The 20121-nt window shown below is 38.7% G+C and overlaps 1 protein-coding gene across 3 annotated transcripts in view; it reads right to left on the reverse strand.

The window, feature by feature from the left end:
• The window catches only part of LOC111596559 (integrin alpha-PS2), a 38320-nt gene that overhangs the window by 17967 nt on the left and 232 nt on the right, over positions 1-20121 (reverse strand). For 2 of the 3 annotated variants that reach the window (XM_030224055.1, XM_030224053.1), the window contains exons 2-4: positions 16408-16779; positions 5049-5173; positions 2363-2460 (exon numbers count right to left, since the gene is read on the reverse strand). In XM_030224055.1, coding sequence (XP_030079915.1) covers positions 2363-2460; positions 5049-5173; positions 16408-16601 — 417 coding nt within the window. In that variant the 5' untranslated portion in view covers positions 16602-16779. Of the gene's footprint in view, positions 1-2362; positions 2461-5048; positions 5174-16407; positions 16780-18879; positions 18953-20121 lie in introns of those variants that run through there. The other variant, XM_030224054.1, reaches the window with a different exon arrangement.

The raw sequence follows: 20121 nt of genomic DNA on the forward strand, positions 1-20121 counted from the left end.
TGACCTGGACTTGGTTGGCCAACAAAGCCAAGCTACAATGAACACAATGGCCACAATGGCTCTGGCTGGCCATCAATGTTAACGGCTCGTTTGCTTGCCAAATCAAATGGGCCAAATCAAAGTTAATTGAGAACTAAAGTGAAAATCAAATGTTGGCCAGTTGGGTGGGTGGTAAGGTACACTTTTTTTGCTTTGTTCTTCTTCTTTTTCTTAGCCTGGCTGGGCCAGCAACGCCAACGCAATTAACCAAAGTTGCGGCTGTGGCACACCTTAAACAGCGCACGCTTCATATAGTTGATAACTGTGTGCGTGTGTGTGTGTATCTCTAGTTTACTTGACACAATCCAAGACAACACCACGTTTACTCTGACCACAAAGATGACAACACATTGAAATCGAATCAAAACGCATTCAGAATTTTTGCTGTGTTTGTTATTGCGGCTAAAGCCCAACAGCAAATCAAAACATGTCCAAATCGACTCGGAACATGCACAGCTTAAAGATACCCTGTAGCTAATAGCAAACACAAATATTGACAAGAAGAGAAAACGTTAGTTGAGTTTGCCATTTAATACATAAATCAAATATTTTAGTAAATTTTTGAACCCAACTTTATCTCTTCTGTCTGCTTGTTTTTGGATTTCTATAATTATCTATAAATTGGAATTAATTTTTAAGTCAAATCAAATCTGCCTGACTCTCAGTATTTTGATTCTAAATATGAAACGCTCAAGCTTCAGAGCTGAGCGTCTTTAGATCTACGGTCAGATTTGTGCTTTACAAATTTTAACGACTGCAGGGTATACAAGACACAAACATAAACACACACACACACACGCACACTCTCTCATATAACGGCATTGCACACCCACCGCAACTGGCATCAAAAGCGAAACTCGCGTCATAAAAAATGTCATTTTGGATTTTTCTTTGTGAACTGAAAGTTTCAATTTCCCAGTGCCCCAGTGCCCCAGCTACGTTGCCACGCTGTTTGAACGGCCGCCCACCTGCTTTGATGGCATCTCCTGGCTGCTTGCGCTTGCACTTTCAATGCGCCCATGGGATGTTGTTAATAAGAACCCGCCAGCCATTTAACGAGCTATCGCATTTCCCGATGATGCCATCAATGCGCATGAAAATCAAACAATCGACACTGCGGACGCGAGGTGCCGTTGTGGCTGCAACTGCTGCTGGCTGGTGGTTGCTGCTTGCCGTTGGCGAGCAGACAAAGTCAGTCAGTGGGTCAGTTGTTAGCCGAGTAGGTCGGCACAAACTGTTTCTCGTCACATTAACTGCGGCTTTACAGCATTGACAAACGCGTTAAGATAGCCTAAGTCCCATGTGGGCTCGTGGGCTGATGCTCACCTTATATTTTAATTAACTTTCATGAAACTAGCCTAAGACACATTAAGTGTCATAATCACTATAAGACACATAATTGGCTAATAGGATAGCTCAATTAGAGTCCTCTGGCAAAATTTAAAAATTTGTAAAGTCAATTTCCTATAAGATGAGCTGCATTGGAAATAGCCAAAGCTAAGCTAATGAAAGCATTTTGTATATTGAATTAATCAATAATTTTGATATTGAATTAATCACAATTGAAGCTAACTAATTACGGAATATTTTTAAATATATTTATTAATTATATTATTATTTAATACTCTTTTATGCAATACGAATTTAAGAAAATATTGAAAGTTTTAAAAACCTCTATCAATTACAAATTTACCCCTTTGCCACGCCTCCCATGGGCCTAGTTATGCATAGTATACGTTTTTAACTGAACATTGTAGAGACGATATAATCCAAAATCCAAAAGAACACAACAGAATGACGCCTAGCAAGACGCACTTTGCACAGAGCCAACACTAAGCAGCCCAGTCTTATCGAGCGGCCTTAAGAAATTCAAGTTTATTGAGTTTACGCTCTTCGACTTTGGCTGTGCTGCCGTCCGCTACTATATACATATAATAAAGTCAATTAAGAACCTATGAGAGCTGCTGTCAAATGAGAACTAATTAAAAATAAGCATTCAGCCGATGTGACGAATAGAGAGAAAATGGAGCATTATAAATCTCTTAAAAAAGTAGATCTATCGCCTAGCACCAATTGCTGTGCCCAACAGCCAATATAGTCTTCCTACAACGCCAATGAGTATAAAAAAAATGCGAAATCTTGCAATAATTAATGTAAAATATATAAAAGAAAATGCAATAATTTTCTTTTAATGAAAATGCATAATTATTAAAAGAACTTTAAGTGATTTCGCATACAAATATATATATATATATATATATATATATATATATATATATATATATATATACGGAATCTTATTTGATATTTATGCTGTACTCACCACAACCAAGTCGCTGTCCCGTCCGGTGGCCACAGTCGCGCCTAGCCACTGATATGACTTGCGATCGATAGTTTCGCCCATGGTGTTCTTGTTGTTACCTGCAGGGGGAGGTGAGGAGAGCAATTAGAAATATTGGCGAAAACAAGCGCAAAGCCATTAAAAACGAGTGCTCTACATTTGTAAGAGTCTCTTCGCGCACTTTAACTAAAAAAGCGACGCAAAACCGAAAAACGACGGAAACCAAAAATTTGCCGAAATTAATACAGATGTCTTTTAAAGCGAAAACAAAGGCGGGCGGACACACAAGTGAATAAGAAAAGAAGAGAAAAAACAAAAGCAAACTAATTAAGTTGATCTAAACAAGGCACTTAGCAAATAACGGCATAATGGCCACTTCCGTTCATGTTGGGCAATGATTTATTACGCTTTCATTTCGTTCGGGGAGCCTCCTTCATAACACACACACGAGGGTTGTGCGGACATAGGTGAATACATACATACATATATGAGTGTGTGTGTGTGTGTGTGTGCTGATTGCAGTACTTACAATGCTGATTGACTGATGATTGAAATGAATTAGAAAGGCATGATGTGTGACAGCGGATTAGGCAAACTCTGATGAATGTATCTTTACGATGTTGCGAACAACTCGGAGCTGCTATTTCCGTTAACTATTCAAATTTAAATTAAAATAAATGAAAACTAAATTGCACATTTTACTACATGATATTTGTCCATAATACATCTGATCTTAGTATTATTTAATCAAAAATATTGAAAAGCAAAACTATTTGGTTTCGAATTTTTAAACTTTTCCAAACCAAATTGAAATTTGATTTTAAGAAGTATAAAACTGAAAAATATAGGATCATATTATATTAGATATTATATTATATAATATATATATATCTATTTATATTTAAGTGCAACGAAAAATTGCCGAAGTCGAGATAAACAACTAAACGTGCTCTAGTCGGGACTGTCCGACTAGGCACTATCCTACCCTAAGCTGCACAGAGCTGCTTTACTATGGAATATTACTTCTAAATTTTATTAATTTTCTTAGTGCTATTTTTAGAGCGTATTATTGGCATTCAAATAGGTCTGTTTGTCTCGACTAAGATAACTAATAGTGAGTAAAAGTGAGCTTAAAGCTTTTAAGTTATGTTTGAGAAAGTAAATACAGACATCGATTTTAATCGATAGCAAGGAACTAGAATGACTTATCGAAAACATTCAGTTTCTCGGAATATATATCAAATATAAAGTTAATGAGTTCATAGGAACAAATATATGGAAATGAGATCTGGATCAAGAATGCATATAAATATATTTATATATGTATATATACTCGATTCTGGGCATATAAAAAAAACTCAAATCCTGGTCAATTGAAAGGTGCACAATGAGTGATGAGAGCTAAAACATTCAGGTAATTATAAATATCGACACATTTGCATAGAGAAATATGTACATGAGTGCAGGTGAGTAATCAGCGTTGCCATGAATCAGATCGCTTCACTAGAACGTGGCGTTGACTAATGCTAATTCATCGATAATCCGTCGAAGAGTTAATGAGTTAATGAACCAACCTGCGAGCCGAATGAAGCACCTGTTGACTCCTGTTGATTGATTTTGGGGCGAGGTGTTAGCAAGCATACGATATGAGAGGAAGGAGCGAGCATTAAAACATTTGGTTAGCGTCAGCAGTCACACAATTCAGATACCTTTGCCAGGTGTTGGCAGCAGGCGTGTGACTTATGACACACTTAAGACCAGCTACAGTACAGCTTGCAAATGTTGGCCAGCAAATCAATATATGGAAGCTGAGCTCTGGACACGCACATCTACAGAGTGCTAAGCTTGCTTGCTTCGGTCTTGTGATCTCTAGTCAAATGGATGCACTTGCAGTTCGCTATACGGAAGCTTGTCTGTTCTATAAAAAGCCGCAGCAAAGCGAAACACACTCCATTTGAGTAGACTTCATCGCATTCACAGCATTGCCGTCAGCCCCATCGTCGTCGTCATCGTCGACGAAGCGAATAATTTTTATATGCGCATCCGTTGCTGTGAGTCGCCAGTGGAGGCGGAGCCTCTGGCAGGAGAGGCCGCAGCCAGTGCAGCTTGTGGGTGGCTGGCCATGGGCTGCAGCCGACAGGCCGTGCGGGGAGGACCTTGAAAATGGGCGTCTGTTTGTCTTAAAGGCCGTCTGTTTATCATTTCCGTTTGCGCTTAAGGAAGTGCCTGGACGGCGAAATGGCAAACGTCTAAAAATAATAATAAACTGCAGCCGTGCGCAATTTTTGCAGTTAATTTTCGCTGTCTTTTTTTGTTTTTGTTTTGCTTTTTATAATTTTTTTTGTTGTGGCTGCTTTGCATATTAGCAATCGCAGTTTGCATACTAAGGAAAACGCTGCGCATGCGTGTGAGCCATAAATAACTAATTGCATTTGGCGCTGTTGTCGCTGGCGCCAATACGAAAGGGAAACACATACAAAGGCACTGCAACTGGGAGACCTGAAGACTCGAAGACCCGGAGAAACGGAGACACGAAGACACGGAGACACTGGGCAAAAATTGAGGCTTGGAACATGACTGCAGCTCTGAACTGGCGCCAGATCCACAGCCAGTCCCAAGACTCCCAGATTGCTCGGTTGCTTAACGTTGACTTTTGCCATCTATTTACCTTTCGAATCGAATTGCACCAAATGACAGTCATCGTCGTTCATCGAACATTTGAATACGGCTCCAGCCTCTACCACGCGCTCCTGATACGTGGACGTGTCGAACTTGGGTGCGCCAACAACCAAACTGCAAATAAAGATAAAGATAAAGATAAAGATTAAGATAGAGATAATATTAACATTATGCAGCTCAGTCATAAATAAGAGCTTACAAATAATATTTCTTTTTTAGCTTAACAATTTTAATATATTTCAAATTAAAACCAGAAATAAACATATTTAAAATAATTTAATATTTTTAAAATATTCTCAACTTCATTTTTTAATTTTTAATTCATTCAAAGATAATCAAGAATCAGGAAGTTACATATTATTTTAAAAATAAAATTAAGATAAAGAAAGTTACTTTATGCACGCGGATTTTATATTTAATAAAACAATTAAGAATTGAAATGCATTCAAAATTTAATATATATGCGGCTTTGAGCTGCCCCATTAAGTCCATCAACTTAATCTGAAAAAATCTGAAGAATATAAAAATATAGAATATATATAGGGCTTATGCATAGCTATATATATTCTTATTATATATACTTCCTGATTTCGAATCTGTATGGCTTATGCATAGCAATACATATTCTTATATATATATATAAGAATTCGAATACAGGAAGTTACTGTTTTATCCGATGGAAACTTATATATACCATATATTACATATATACACTATACACTTACAGCACGATGTAGCCTATACGAGGGTGTATTTCAAGCTTCAAGTAACTAGCGAGCGCCTTAAACTGATATTACAATTTATAAATGAAGTTTATAAGCAAGTAAATAGTCTGCAAGACTCTAGCTTCAATAATGCCTCAAATCTATGCTTAAGAGATCAGTGTTTCCTCATTGCCACATGCCAGAGCCTATCCAACACACCTTTATACTCTACAAACTGAGAAGGCAAACAAGTAAATTGAACCCAAAGTCTCTAGTTTAAAAGACGACCAAACACAGACAAAACCAATATACTCATTTCAGTTCGTGAGCGAGCATGAAAGCTGCATAGCCAAAAACCAAATTTAATAACATAAATTAAATAAATAGTGGCACTAATTACTACGACTATGCTAGTATCATATACAGCTGTCTTCATAAAAATAGTAGTGCTGCACTCTAAAAAGCTTAAGCCAAATGAAAAGAAGTTTTTTCGATTGCACATTAAAGATAAAATGTAAAGAAAAGAGTCCCGATACTTTCTGTATGCTGCATACTGTATATGTATATATATATATAGCAAGTATACCCATGCCACATCATGTTTCTGCTTAAAATCTATCTTTAGTATAAAAAACTAATTTGTTTTGTCATATCCTATTGAACAAATATGAATTATATAACACAGCAATTCCACACTTCAGTCCTATATTATATAAACAGTTATGTGAATGATTTCTTAGACATACAAACAGTTCTAAGCCCTTGTTGACAGAGATATAGATACGCCAAATATCGAATTTCATTGTCAGTTCTTCAAATGTGCAGCAAATATAGACATATGTATATGTATGAGTGCATGAATGTATACAAACGAGTATTCATAGTTATTCGATCGGCTTGGTTATTTGCAGAATGGCATAAAGATCAAAGCAAGCTGACCTATAGCAACATTGAAGTGTCTCATTTCCAATCCATTTGCAGACTTTATTCAGTTTTCATTCACTTTGATTGAGAACTACATTATTCATGCATGCATTCATTTATTCATTCATTCATTTATTTATGGGCGCCTTAGTTCGCTCTGCTCTTATGTGTGACGCATCTGTGCGGATTTCAGTTTTAGTCAAACGTCAAATTGTTGCATATGGGCGCAACCAGGGGCGGGGCAGCAGGCATGAGGCAGGGCCCAGTAGCAGCAGCCGGGCCGTTTTTAATCAACTCTCAAGTGTTTGATTTGCCGTTGTGGCCGGCAGTTGTGCCATTGCTTATATTTATTTTCAGTTTTCAGTTTTATTATTTTCATTTTAATGAAGGCCCATTTGCTGCACCCCCCAACAGTAGCAACCAGCAGCCAGCCAGCAGCAGTCAGAGAGGCCCTTCAATGGGTTTTTGCCGCGCTTCCGCAATGAATGCTAATGACAGCTGTCAATGTGCGTGCCATGATGTACTACTCTTACTCTTACCCAATGCAAAGGGCGAGCTCCTTACCGGCGAGGGTGCACGCTGACAATGGCCAATGCGCCGTTGGACAACCACCTTTGGCCCAGGCAGCTGAAGACTGTGGCCAGCACAATTTTCTGCTACTTCCTTTTGAATTCTGCTTAATTGATATAACCACTAAGCCACTTAAACTGTTTGCTTGACGTAATGAATCTATTAAGACCTGTGGAGCCGGTCAAATGAAGTTGATCTTGGGACTTAATTCAATGTCAACACTTTTCGACTCTAGTTGAGAAATGAACTCAGAACTCAGATTAGTTATTCATTTTTCCAGTTGCCCAACGGATTTTCGAAACCTGTTTAACTTTATTTGAGCTTTAAAACATTTCATTCCATCAGTCAAGCAAAGTAGTTACACTTTAGCTGCCTTTTCACTGTACAATCTGTACACAATCTTTGGCTATAAAGACGCTGACATCATGGCGATAGGAACAGCACTTGATCATGCTTGGCGTTTGCATATAAAATGGGCATATATATAATTAATGACGACTTATGGCATAGAGTGCGGCGCCAAGAGCGAACAGGTTTAATTAAATTTCCCTCCGTTACGCTGACCCAATCTGAATTTCTGTTCATATGCCATGTATGAATGAATACCTAGCAAATTGCAAACACATTGTGTATCTAACTCCAAAATATGAATCACATTGAATGCGTCATTTGTGCGAAAGTTGGGACCTTACTTCACAATATATAGTATACTCTATGCATATGCATATGTTTATTCATTCATTATTTCGGCAGATTCGCAATTCCATTCCAGGAATGGCCGAACCAAGTGATATTATGAATAATGCAGCAGATGGTGTATTATGCAGGGTTATTGACTTCAATTTCTCCAATAAATATACAACTTCCCACGACGTTGATATTACGAGTGCTGAGTGAAGGAATCTGTTCTATGAACAGAGAAGAAACAAACTGGAACAGAGTAGTTCGATATATCAAGATATATCAACAATAAATAAGTTAGACTACAACAAATGCTAACCTATATAGAAGATGTTACGATCGTGAATAGCTCGTGGAACGTGGCTGGCGCAATTCCCGAATCAAGCAGCACGCGTCAGTATTGTCTGTGTGTGTGTGTGTGCAATGAACCAAAGCGCATACACACACACACACACAAGCTCACACTCACAGACAACTAGATGAATACACAATGGACCTTATAGAGCAGAGTACACAAAAGTAATCAAAATCAATGCGCTTCAATTAAAAATGGGCAATACAAAAAGAAAAATTTAAATAAAATGCGCGCATACAGCAGAGATAGATGCGACTAGGCTATACCCTGTAATTAATAAAGAGCTGCACATAGAGTAAAGCTAATATATCTATGAAGTACTGATCGATATCGATATCGCTTCGTATTGAGTAATCGAAGACTTCCATATCAGTTCTAAGATCTTACACAAAATACATCATACCCTTCCTTCAATGGGTACAGGGTAAGGCCCGAATAAAACGCGTCATGAATAAAAAACAATGCAGAAAGGCACAGAACAGCGAGTGAAGGCGCCAAAAAACAAAGTGAAAAACAATAAAAAACAGAACAAATTTGCTTCAATTGGTTCGGTTTTTTGGAACTTGGGCAATGTCTCAATTAAAAATGGCCAATAGCCAGAAATGGGCCGCAAGGTCGTGCATGGAAGTCGAGGCGTGAAATGCCACACAATGCATTCCACAAAACGAAACGTTTTCCGCACACATGAGAACGTAAACATCTTTAGGGGAAATTCAAGACGAGGCCATAATGGAAAATCAATTTAGCTGGAACTCCAAGGTAGCAGAGCGAGCGAGAGCATAAGAAAAGAAATTGAAAAACCTTCGAACTCTGCGCAACGCGCCTTGAATGCCAAATCGAACCATCGATCGGTGTTCGGTGCTCGTCGCGTGCAGCAGCCGCAATAAAAATTATGTTAAAAATAAACTTTATTTTGTTGTTGTTGTTGTTGTTGTTGCTGTTGCTGTTGCTGTTGTTGAAAGTATGTGCCTCCTTGACTTGTGACTTGAGCCCAACACATGCACAACATCCGTTCGGCAGGACAGCACGAGCTCAACAGTGAATACCCCTAACGCGTGTGAAGCTGCGCATGCTTCCTGCCTCTGACACGCCGCCTGCTTAGCCTTGCTGTGAATGAAGCAACAGTGTTTGCCAACTGTATGCGCACGCCGCAAGCAAAAGTGACGAGCATCAACAATGATATAGACAGATAAATTTAGCTCAAGCTATCGTCATCCAGCACGAGTCAGTGAATCAACTTGAATTCAAAACTCTGCAAATAATTTTGATTCAGCAAGCATGACTCATGCTGTACACATATAAATAACATACATCATAAACTATATCTAATTTTATATTACATACAATTTTATAATTTTATACCAAGAACTCATTTAGAGGAATCTTAGAGGCAATCACGTCGATCACGAGTTTAACGTGCGATATCAATATTCGGCTATGTCAAACATTTGCAATCGCGGACAGAACGTCTATCTGCTGGCATTTACTTTTGGCACGCACTGTGCCCGCAGCGCCAGCAGTACTAGTATCTATATAAATACATACCATCTGTGCACACACACATACATGCAGACATCACAAGAAAGGGCTACATTTAATTCACCAAAATCGCTAAGTCATTTCGAGTGTACCTCGGATCGGGTGCCCTCGGTCGAGGCATTTTACTGCAGTTTTGTTGTTCCTTCTTCGTTTTGTATTCATTTGAAATGGGAGAAACGCGCGGGCGTCTCGGCGCTAAACATGTGCGCGCCTCATTTCTCTAGCTCTCACGCTCTCTCTCGCTGGCCGACCGATAGAGATAGATGGCTGGAAAATTCCGGCTGGGAAAGAATACAAAAGTAACTGTTCACACGTGACATCGCGCTGCGCCGGCGCTCAAAGTGCGCACCCCCTCCTGCGTGTGTGTGTGTGTTTATCTTTCTGTGTGCATGCATTTTCCCAACACCTTTTTCACACATTGACACTTCCGTACAAATGAGTGGAACACAGGATACGCCATGGCCCAGTAGCTCTGCGGTATAGCCCATGGCTTAACTCTGGCACAGCCCACATCGTTTTGATCCGATCTTTATCGGCATTGCGGCCACTCGACTCTGCAGTCAAGCGGCAATCAATTAAATGGCAGAAAGATCGACAGACGGAGAGTCGGACAAACTGAGCCAGGCAGAGACTGGCGGCAACTGAGCGAGACTCGCTAATGCCAGCCAAATGCCAAAGTGTACAAAGTACAGTAAATATTTGAAATCAATTACTTTTCATTGTCTATCTGCTGCTGCTGTTGCTGCCACTGCTGCTGCTGTTTGCAATTTCATAACCACAACAAAGCGACGACCGACAGCAGCTGTCGCTTGCAATTGGGAGTCCATTTATAGGACCTCGAGGGGGAGAGCGAACAGAAGACAGCATCAATTTCATCCAAGCCGCGCCGCCCAAAAGCAATAGCTGCAATAGGCTCTTGTGCAATGGCTCTTCTTCAGATATATAACTATAACTTTTACATGCGGAAAGTGTTTGACTTTCCATGAAACTCCGATAGTTAAACAAAAAAGAGATCTCAACTTTTGTCTACAGAATCTTAACGGAAATTGTGAATTTTTGAACTATCTTCTTTATCTAATCTGTGTAATCCCACGAGAACATATTTGTGCGATAAGTCATGCAGTCAAAAACAAGATCGGAGATTAGCTTAAAGAATAGTTGTTATACTTTTCTAGTTAGCTATAACGGATCTTGTGACGCACCCTATATGCATGATGTGTAACCCAGTTGTGGCACTGCAATGCGAACGAGGCCAGGCTAATGAGGGAGCTGCATGTTGCATGCTGCATGCTGCATGCTGCATGCTGCATGCTGCTTGCTGCATGCCAGTGTATAAGGAAACCTGGGCAGCTCAACAGAGCGGCAGCCACCTGCACATGAGGCGATCCTAACGGTCGGCCGGCTGATGATGACTTATTTGGCCAATTGGGTGAAGCGGACGAGCGGACTAGCGGACAGGTGGACAGGAGGACAACCTTGTGGCAAACACTTGACCGTAAATAGCACACGCACAGCTCTAACTGTGTCAGCGACAGCCACAGATACTAAATAAAGATTCAGATACATTGCCTGCTGCTGCTCTACAACGAGTCACTGGATATTTGTGTGCGTATTAATTGCCACCGACATTGCGTCAGGGCAAACCGCATTGGCCAACGGCTTGCCATATTAACAATAACCACAACTTGTTACAGACAAAGAAACAAAAAAATAAAAAATAAGAAAAGAGAAGCAAAAAATCGACTTCTCCTGCCCCTGCGCTGCTTCTCCTTAATCTCCATCGCCCTGAAGCTGTTTACAGCCTCCGGCTTTGTTTGCGCACATTTAACACACAATTATATTGTGCAGCAGACAGCAGATGGAGTCAGGTAATTTTCAGCTTTAAGTGCACTTCAGATCGCACTGCTTGTGGATGTAGCTGGGGTGTAGCGGGTGCCGGCACAGTCACTGAGCAGCGCCCTTTGAGCATCACTCAACAAACACCTGAAGCCCTGAGCTGAGGGCAAACATAAGTGTTAATTATTAGACAAACCTAACCTATGAGCAGCTGAGGCAATGCCCAGACAGCGACAATACCCATTAGCTATTAACAAGCTGTTACAGCTCTGCCAGTGCTATGCAGATATTCGAGATAATAAAGATAAAGATAGATAATATTTGCTTTACTAGCTTAAACATTTCGTTAGCCAATTCAGTTTGTATGCTGATATTCATAGCTAGATATGCTATGCAGATGCTGATATTATTGAAGTCTTTAGGTCACAATAGGAACTTAAACGAAAACACCCTTTCAAAGTATAGTTTTGCAGGGTGTGAAAGCTGCGATGCGCTTGTCGCTTCTCTGCAAGCACACATAGCAGAAGATGGTCTTTGCTATAGTCCAATCTCTATCTGCAACTGTTTCTATATTTCTTGACTCTATCTCTGTGTGTGTGTGCATCTATATATATCAATATCTTTACATATATAGATCGTTATCTGTATTAATTTATCTGTATCTGTGTCTACCTCACGAACTCTGCCTTTATCTGTATCTGTATCTGTATCTGTATCTGTATCTGTATCTGTATCTGTATCTGTATCTGTATCTGTATCTGTATCTGTATCTGTATCTGTATCTGTATCTGTATCTGTATCTGTATCTGTATCTGTATCTGTATCTGTATCTGTATCTGTATCTGTATCTGTATCTGTATCTGTATCTGTATCTGTATCTGTATCTGTATCTGTATCTGTATCTGTATCTGTATCTGTATCTGTATCTGTATCTGTATCTGTATCTGTATCTGTATCTGTATCTGTATCTGTATCTGTATCTGTATCTGTATCTGTATCTGTATCTGTATCTGTATCTGTATCTGTATCTGTATCTGTATCTGTATCTGTATCTGTATCTGTATCTGTATCTGTATCTGCATCTGTATCTGTATCTGTATCTGTATCTGTATCTGTATCTGTATCTGTATCTGTATCTGTATCTGTATCTGTATCTGTATCTGTATCTGTATCTGTATCTGTATCTGTATCTGTATCTGTATCTGTATCTGTATCTGTATCTGTATCTGTATCTGTATCTGTATCTTCATCTCTATCTTTATATGCATTTCTGTATAGATATGTATCTGTATCTAGATCTATATATATATAAAGTATACAAATATATATATGTGTGTGTAGTTGTATCTGAATCTATACCTGTACATGGAAGCTTGGCGGCCTCCCAAGCACGCACGAAACGCGCTTTTTGTGTTCTGTCTTCATTGATGTCTGTTTATTGAATTGTAAACATTTTAACGCTGCATTTAAATAGCGCGTTGGCTGACTACTTTTTATTCTCTTATTTTTGTGTTTTTTAAATGTGTATGTGCGCATGTGTGTGTGTGTGTGTAAAATTATTGGCAAGTTTTTAGAAGCACTTTTATACAAAGTATTTAAGTCAGATATAAAATTTAAAGATTTTTGAAAAGCCAAAGAATGTGACTTTTGACAAAGTTCACAATTTATATAGACATCTATATATGAATATATTATATACATATATATAAAGTGAATACATATTCCTTTATATAATTCAGTGTTTATTCACTTCTTAGTCTCAAAGGTCAAGGCACTGCAGTTTATTTAATAAACGGATATTAAAGTCTGTCAGCCTCGTCGTTTACAATAGATTAGCCGGGACCCGATTTGCATAAAAAAGGCTGATAAGGTATGTGATTACTGTATAAATGTATTATTTGTTTATCGTTAAATTTTGAGTTGAACCAAGATTTCGACAGTTTTAAGTGAACTCAAATTAAGAGTCTGCTTATGGATATGACCCAACTTTCTCTGCTAGCATATATGCCCGTTCTGTTGTGCGCTTCATTGGGTATGGCTGAACAACTTCAGTTAATTGCAGTTTTCAACACACGTTCAATGCGATGATAACTTAGACTTTCTGCCTATCAGCCGCCTGCTGTCTCTATATTGCCTCGATCGCCCCGCCTCTCTCGCTCCCTCTCTGCCCCTCTCTGCCTTTCTTTGTGTACTGTTTATCGCTGGCTAGTAGACGAGGAAGAGCTCGCATCTTGTAGCTTCTTTCGGCTTGCCTCCGACTCTATGCATGGCTCGTATCTCTGCTCATCAGCGTCTGCTTATTGTTCTTATGCTTTGAACGTGCGAAAAGTCAAATGTTTCTGTGGAAGGCATCTTCGCATCTGAGCTGAGCTGAGCTGAGCTGAACTGTGGCCGTTTGATTAACACGCTCGGCGAAGCTGGCCGAAGCGTTCCCGTTGACGAACTTTCAAAGTTCAATAGGCTATCGGGTACATAGGAATCTGAATGTGAATGTGAATATGAATGCTCATGCGAATACATGAACTAATCGACACTGAGGGCTGGCACTTAAAACTACGAGACACGCGAATCTTTTGCCCATTTGCCATGGTTCAGCTGCATTCGGCCAATAACGTTACGGCTCAAAGCCAAAATGCTCCATTTGCAGCTTCACGTTGTAAATGCATATGTATATGGTCATGTATTTATACAGCATATATTATTTAATAGCACTTTGGAGCAAGTCGCCTATATAGTGCTATGGGACACGCTGGCGGCCATAAATTTTGATCGGGTACTGATTGAAATTAATGGCGTTTAGGATCTTCTGGTGTTGACACAAGACGCACTAAATGCAGCCAACACAATGTCCCCACTCTCGTATCTCGAATATAGTCCATTCGTATATATAGATCTGCCGAAAGAGTTTATTTATGGAACTGAAGCTGTGCCGTTGTGACACTATGAACGGGTTTGGCACATTCAACAAATTCTTTTTTCTATTTTCTATTTCGTCTATTAGCATTGAGCCTAAGTTGGGCTAGCGTACTATCAAAGATTGATAAGTTGTCTCGCTCTCAGGCAATATAAACATTATTTATTAACTATTTGTTTTTATTTCCTGTTGAATCTCATATTTATGTACTGCAAGTGCTCTGGATGACAATTGAATTGTTTTCAAATTTCTTTTAACATAAATAAATATAAACATAGAATTGTGCCCGATACGGACGGAGCTGCTTGTCAGCATATTCCGACAGCACTTCTCACTTCGTTTTTTATACCCTGCGAGAAGGCATTACAAGTTTGTCATGAAATATGTTGAGCAGCAGAGACTAAGTCTCTATTATTGGTAGAACTTTATCTATATAAATTTATCTGTATCTTTATAGCTATATATTTATGAATATATCTATATATTGATATTTATCTATACAAATATGTTTGTAGATGCATCCATATGCATATATTTGAATCTGTCTTTGCATCTTTATCTGATACTTAGTCTGCATCTGTATCTTATCGCATTGTCTGCAGCTATATATGAATCTGTCTTTGTATCTTTATATGAAGCTCTGCCAATAGTTGTATCTATGTATATGCGCATTAGTATTTGTATCTGCAGCTATATATGAATAGCTCTTAGTAAATACACCTTTAGCTGTATCTAGTATGTGCATCTGCATCTATATCTATATGTTCATTTATCTATATCTCAGTAACTTTGTTTACAATTTCCAAAAGCTTTCTTTTAGGAATCTCTAACTCTATTTATAATATTTGTATGCATCTAGTTTCCGTTCTTCTTCTGAAAATATTTTAAGAAATTTGAAGTGTATTTGAGCTGCGCTGCCCAGTGTCATTCCATCATAATCTCGGGTAGAAACAAATCCTTTTCACTTTGGGCGCTCAATAGCTGTGTCGATATCGCATTTAGTTTGAATTCGGAGTGACTTTAGAGGCTGCAGCTGCTGCTGCTGTTGCTGCCAAGTGATAAAATGTGACGCTTATCACTTGAATACGCAGATGATTGCGGCAACAGCTTCAGCTTTTCAACTGGCAATACAAAGCTAACTGCCTAAAAAGAACAATAACATATATAGTATATAAATATATATTTATATATATATATATATATGTTTATATATGTTTATACATATCTCTGTCTATGTGTGTGTGAGTGTTGTCTGTCGACAAATGCTCGCGTTGCATGCATCTATTTGTTTCTTTGGGGGCCCCTATCAGAAGTAAAAGATACTTTTCTGTTTGGCATGCCTGATTGTTTCCGGTGCGCATGCGCAGTGTGCCATTGAAATTCTGTGTGTGTATGTGTGTGTGTGTGTGTGTGTGTGTGTGTGTGCGTATGTGCGCTTAGGTATGTTGCCTAGGTATGCATATGTCACTGTCACTCTTTTTGGCTCTGTATCGGGTGTCAGAAGGTCGTTCGCTCAACTTATATAATTGCTTTTGTACGCGCTTCGATGTTCGACTAAAAACCCGAACTATGCAACTGAAGTTTTCTTTGAATTTTCAGTTGTTTTCAACAAAGTTAGCACCCCAAAAAAGAAAAGGAAAAAAGAAGCAAATTTTTACATTCTTCATAATTTGTTTGTCAATAATTTAACAGACAGTTGTCAGCCTTCTGACCTCCTTAGCAGACTCGAAACATTCTCAAATTTGCCAACTTGCAAAAGTTTCAAGCTCAAGTTTTCTTTATCGAGTATTCACTGTACTGAGAGAATGTCAATTGTTGTACTTACGAATTGTTGGCATAGTTGTTGCGTGTCTTGTGCAGCGCAATGCTGAAGCCGAACATCGAGTTGCTGACATGTCGATGTCGCACGTAGCTGGGCAGATCGATGTTGTAGGCGTTTGTTGTTGGGTGTCGGCTGCAGTGCATCATCAACATGAGGAGCAGCAGCAATGCCTGAAGGCTACTCCATCTGCTGATCATGATGTGGCGTTTTTTTCTTTCGTCCTCGTCCTCGTTGTTTTTTTTTTGTTGCTGTTGTTGTTATTGTTGGTTTTCTCTTCGCTGTCCTCAGCTTTAAGTTGCGTTTTTGTTGTTGTTTTTTGCACTTCTATTGCATTTTCGTTGATATTGTTATTGTTGAATCTGATTGTTGTTTAAACTATTCCAATAAATTGAAAATTAAACGTTGCAAATCTCACATATGGTCAATGCAAACACAAACACACACACGCACCCACATGCCAGCACACACACATACATACATAGACAAGCTTTATTTATTTTATGATCTCAAGTTGTCGCTTGTCTGCAACCTTGGCCGAAATGTCTTGAGAAAACGCTCAGCTCGGCGAAATTAAAAAGCAACCGTCAGTGGCAAGAACCGAGAGAGGCACAAACACACACACACGCACACACACAATTGTAAAAATCAAGTTTTTTGGGCAGATTTTTTGGCTGTTTTTTTGTTATTTTATGCGATCGTTCGTAATCATCAAATTCTTGTTTACTTATGTGTTTAGTTTTTGATTCCTTCATTGGAGCGCTCTTCGCTTGTCACAGCAGCAACAGTCGCTGCTGCTGCTGCTGACGTAACACACGCGGCCACGCAGTAGAACAGGTTGCCAAATTCAAATGACAAGCCGAAATTAGTCAAGTTGCAAACCAAGCTGCGCCAAATTGCAAATGCAATGAAGGCGGCGTCGGCGTCGGCGTCGACGTCGTTGCTGGTGTTGGCGTTGGCGTTGGCGTTGGCGTTGGCGTTGGCGTTTTCGCTGTAGGCAACATTTGACAAGTGGGCATCATGCACTAGCTGCACGTGTGTGTGTATGTGTGAGCATCGTAGTGACAATTCGAAGCTCATTGATGGTTGTCATTCATTGAGCGTCGCACACGCACACTCACAAACATAAATAGCAGCAACAAAAAGTTACAAATCGCATTTGTTGTAGTAAAAAAAATGAAAAATTAAATTGCGGTAAACGCGCCATATGGCCAAAGACATTCGATTGAACACACATACAAGCATACAGAGACACATACACACATGTATGTCTTATTGTACGTATATATTGGTCACATTAATATGCTGGGCCACATTTGCATGGGCGATGTTTGGTTTAACTGTTGAATCAAAGAGCGGAGCATATTATTGCAACTTTTCGCGCCTTCTCCTTTCTCTCGCTTTGGGCTGTACCGTTAAATGCCGAAAAGCGAAAACATCGCAACGGTGCAAAGTCAATAGAGACACGAACGCTTGTCTAAAAATAAATGTGACTGAGGAGCCAGCGCACAGAGAGCGTCAGAGAGTGGCAGAAGCAGAGGGAGATCGCGAGAGCGCACACGAGAAATGAGGGCCAGATGCTAATATCGATCCCAAAGATACGTTGCGTATACCCAGTAGAGAGATACTACACATGTGTGCCTGAATATATACATTTATGAATATATATGTGTGTGAGTGTGCGTGTGTGTACATATGTATATACCTAGTACATATGTATACCTAGGACTGTTATAAAAATAAGCATCTCTAGCTAAACAATTGCAGGCAAGACTACTACGGCGTGCATCCGAATTGTTGGAAATTAGATGAAGTTCCAAGACGCCAATATATAGTATATATATAAGCAAAGTAAAATACATCTATATTGTATTGTTATATTACGAAAACAAAAAAAAATGTTTGCTCATAATTAACTGTTTGAGTGTGTGTGTGTGTGTGAAGGTTAAAGCTCGAGAGCAAAATTGAACATTTTCAACTCGTTGTCAGCTTCACTCGTTGTTAGGCCTTTAGCATAATTTTGTAAATTAAGCTATTTATAATGATTTTAGGGTATTTCAAAATATGCTTCATCAACTGCTGAGTCTTAGGCCAAAGATTCCTAAGCGAGTTCTCAATTCACTTCAAGGTAGTAATATTGTATAATAGATGTGTTTTTTTTTGTGTATATGTGATTACGAATTAGTATTAGGTCATTCAACAACTGGACACACAGGGTATTTGCTAGTCGAAAAAAAAAACGTTGTTTTTAAATTCATTAACTTTTTGCTTTAGCTCATGCGTCACGTTTATATTTTTGGCACATTTTATAGTAAAAAAAAATTAGGTAAAAAAAATGTTTTTTTTTTAAGATAAAATATTATTAAATTTTGTAAAATTAAAAAAATATATATAATTGAACTCTTGGTGGAATTTTTAGACGCGCCGCGTGCTACCGTTTAAATATTAATTCAATTATTATAACTAATTTATTAATACGTTTCTCTCGTGTTTGCTTCGCTAATACGTGCGAAGCTGAATTTGAACAACGACTGCGAGCAGGCAAAAATGTTCGTATTGGCCTCAAAGAACACAAAAAAAGACAACAAAAAAACCTAAGTTAACACATGCCACAAGTGTATCTATTAGATGTGTTTCAATGTATCTGTATCTGCATCTGTAGCTGAGAGCTTTGCTGCTGTTGTTGTTTTTTTGTACCTGTGAATGTTGTTCGCTCACGCTAGTTGCTAGTGTCTTGCCCCGCTAACTGCCCCGCCTACTCACAAACACACGCGGATCGAACGGCAGGGAGAGACCAAGACCGAGAGCAATAGAGAGGAAGAGAAAGAGTAAGAGAGAGATGAGAGCAATCGACAAAAAGTTTTATTAACTGGCAGATTGGTTAGACTCTTTTGTTGTTGTTAGAGTTTTTTTTGACTGTTGTGTGGGCTGCATATGATCATATTTGTGTAAATAGACATATATATATAAACATAAATCTATATTGTTGATATTGTCTCTCTCTCTCTCTCTCTTCTATCCTCCATCTGTATGTTGAGTAGGCAGATAAAATTTGAATTTGATTTTTGTTAGCAATAGATTTGCTTCTTTAGCTTTCAGAAATGAAACAAAACAGTGTTGATGTGTCATTTTTGTATAAATTATGCACGATATATACGGAATTATATATAGAGCATAGCCTACGCCCACGCTACCACGCTAGCGGAAAAGATGCTCAGGTGGTCTAAGAAACCAGCGTCAAGATCTTAGCAGATTTTATTTATTTAATGTACAAACATATACGTAAAATATTGTATATGTTTAATTTGCTTTTGGCTTCTTGGATGACAAATCGATTTGAATTTCTAGCCCAGTTCGCAGTTAAATATTTGTATATATAACAAATATCGCGCATACGCAACGTATCCCATGCACAAATAGATTTTTGTTTAGAATAGCAATTAATACATTTGCAACAACAACGACAATAAGCGTTATTTGAATATCAATACATTCTGCATAGACGAGTGCAAGTATTTGTATATTTGCAAAGGCATTTAATATGTAGCGGGTGCAAATCGTACGAGTCGCGATCCTCAACTAAAAGTCGCGGACAGCTTTAACAGTCTTAATTGAAAAAAAAAACAACAACAATAAAAAACTTGAGAACAGCTGCTACAGCAACAAATGTAATTGATTGTGATGCGATCGTTGAGATTGTAATAAAGATGCAATGTTGTT

This window comes from Drosophila hydei, unplaced genomic scaffold (assembly GCF_003285905.1).
Source record: "Drosophila hydei strain 15085-1641.00,03,60 unplaced genomic scaffold, DhydRS2 tig00000343-arrow-arrow-pilon, whole genome shotgun sequence".
NCBI lineage: Eukaryota > Metazoa > Arthropoda > Insecta > Diptera > Drosophilidae > Drosophila > Drosophila hydei.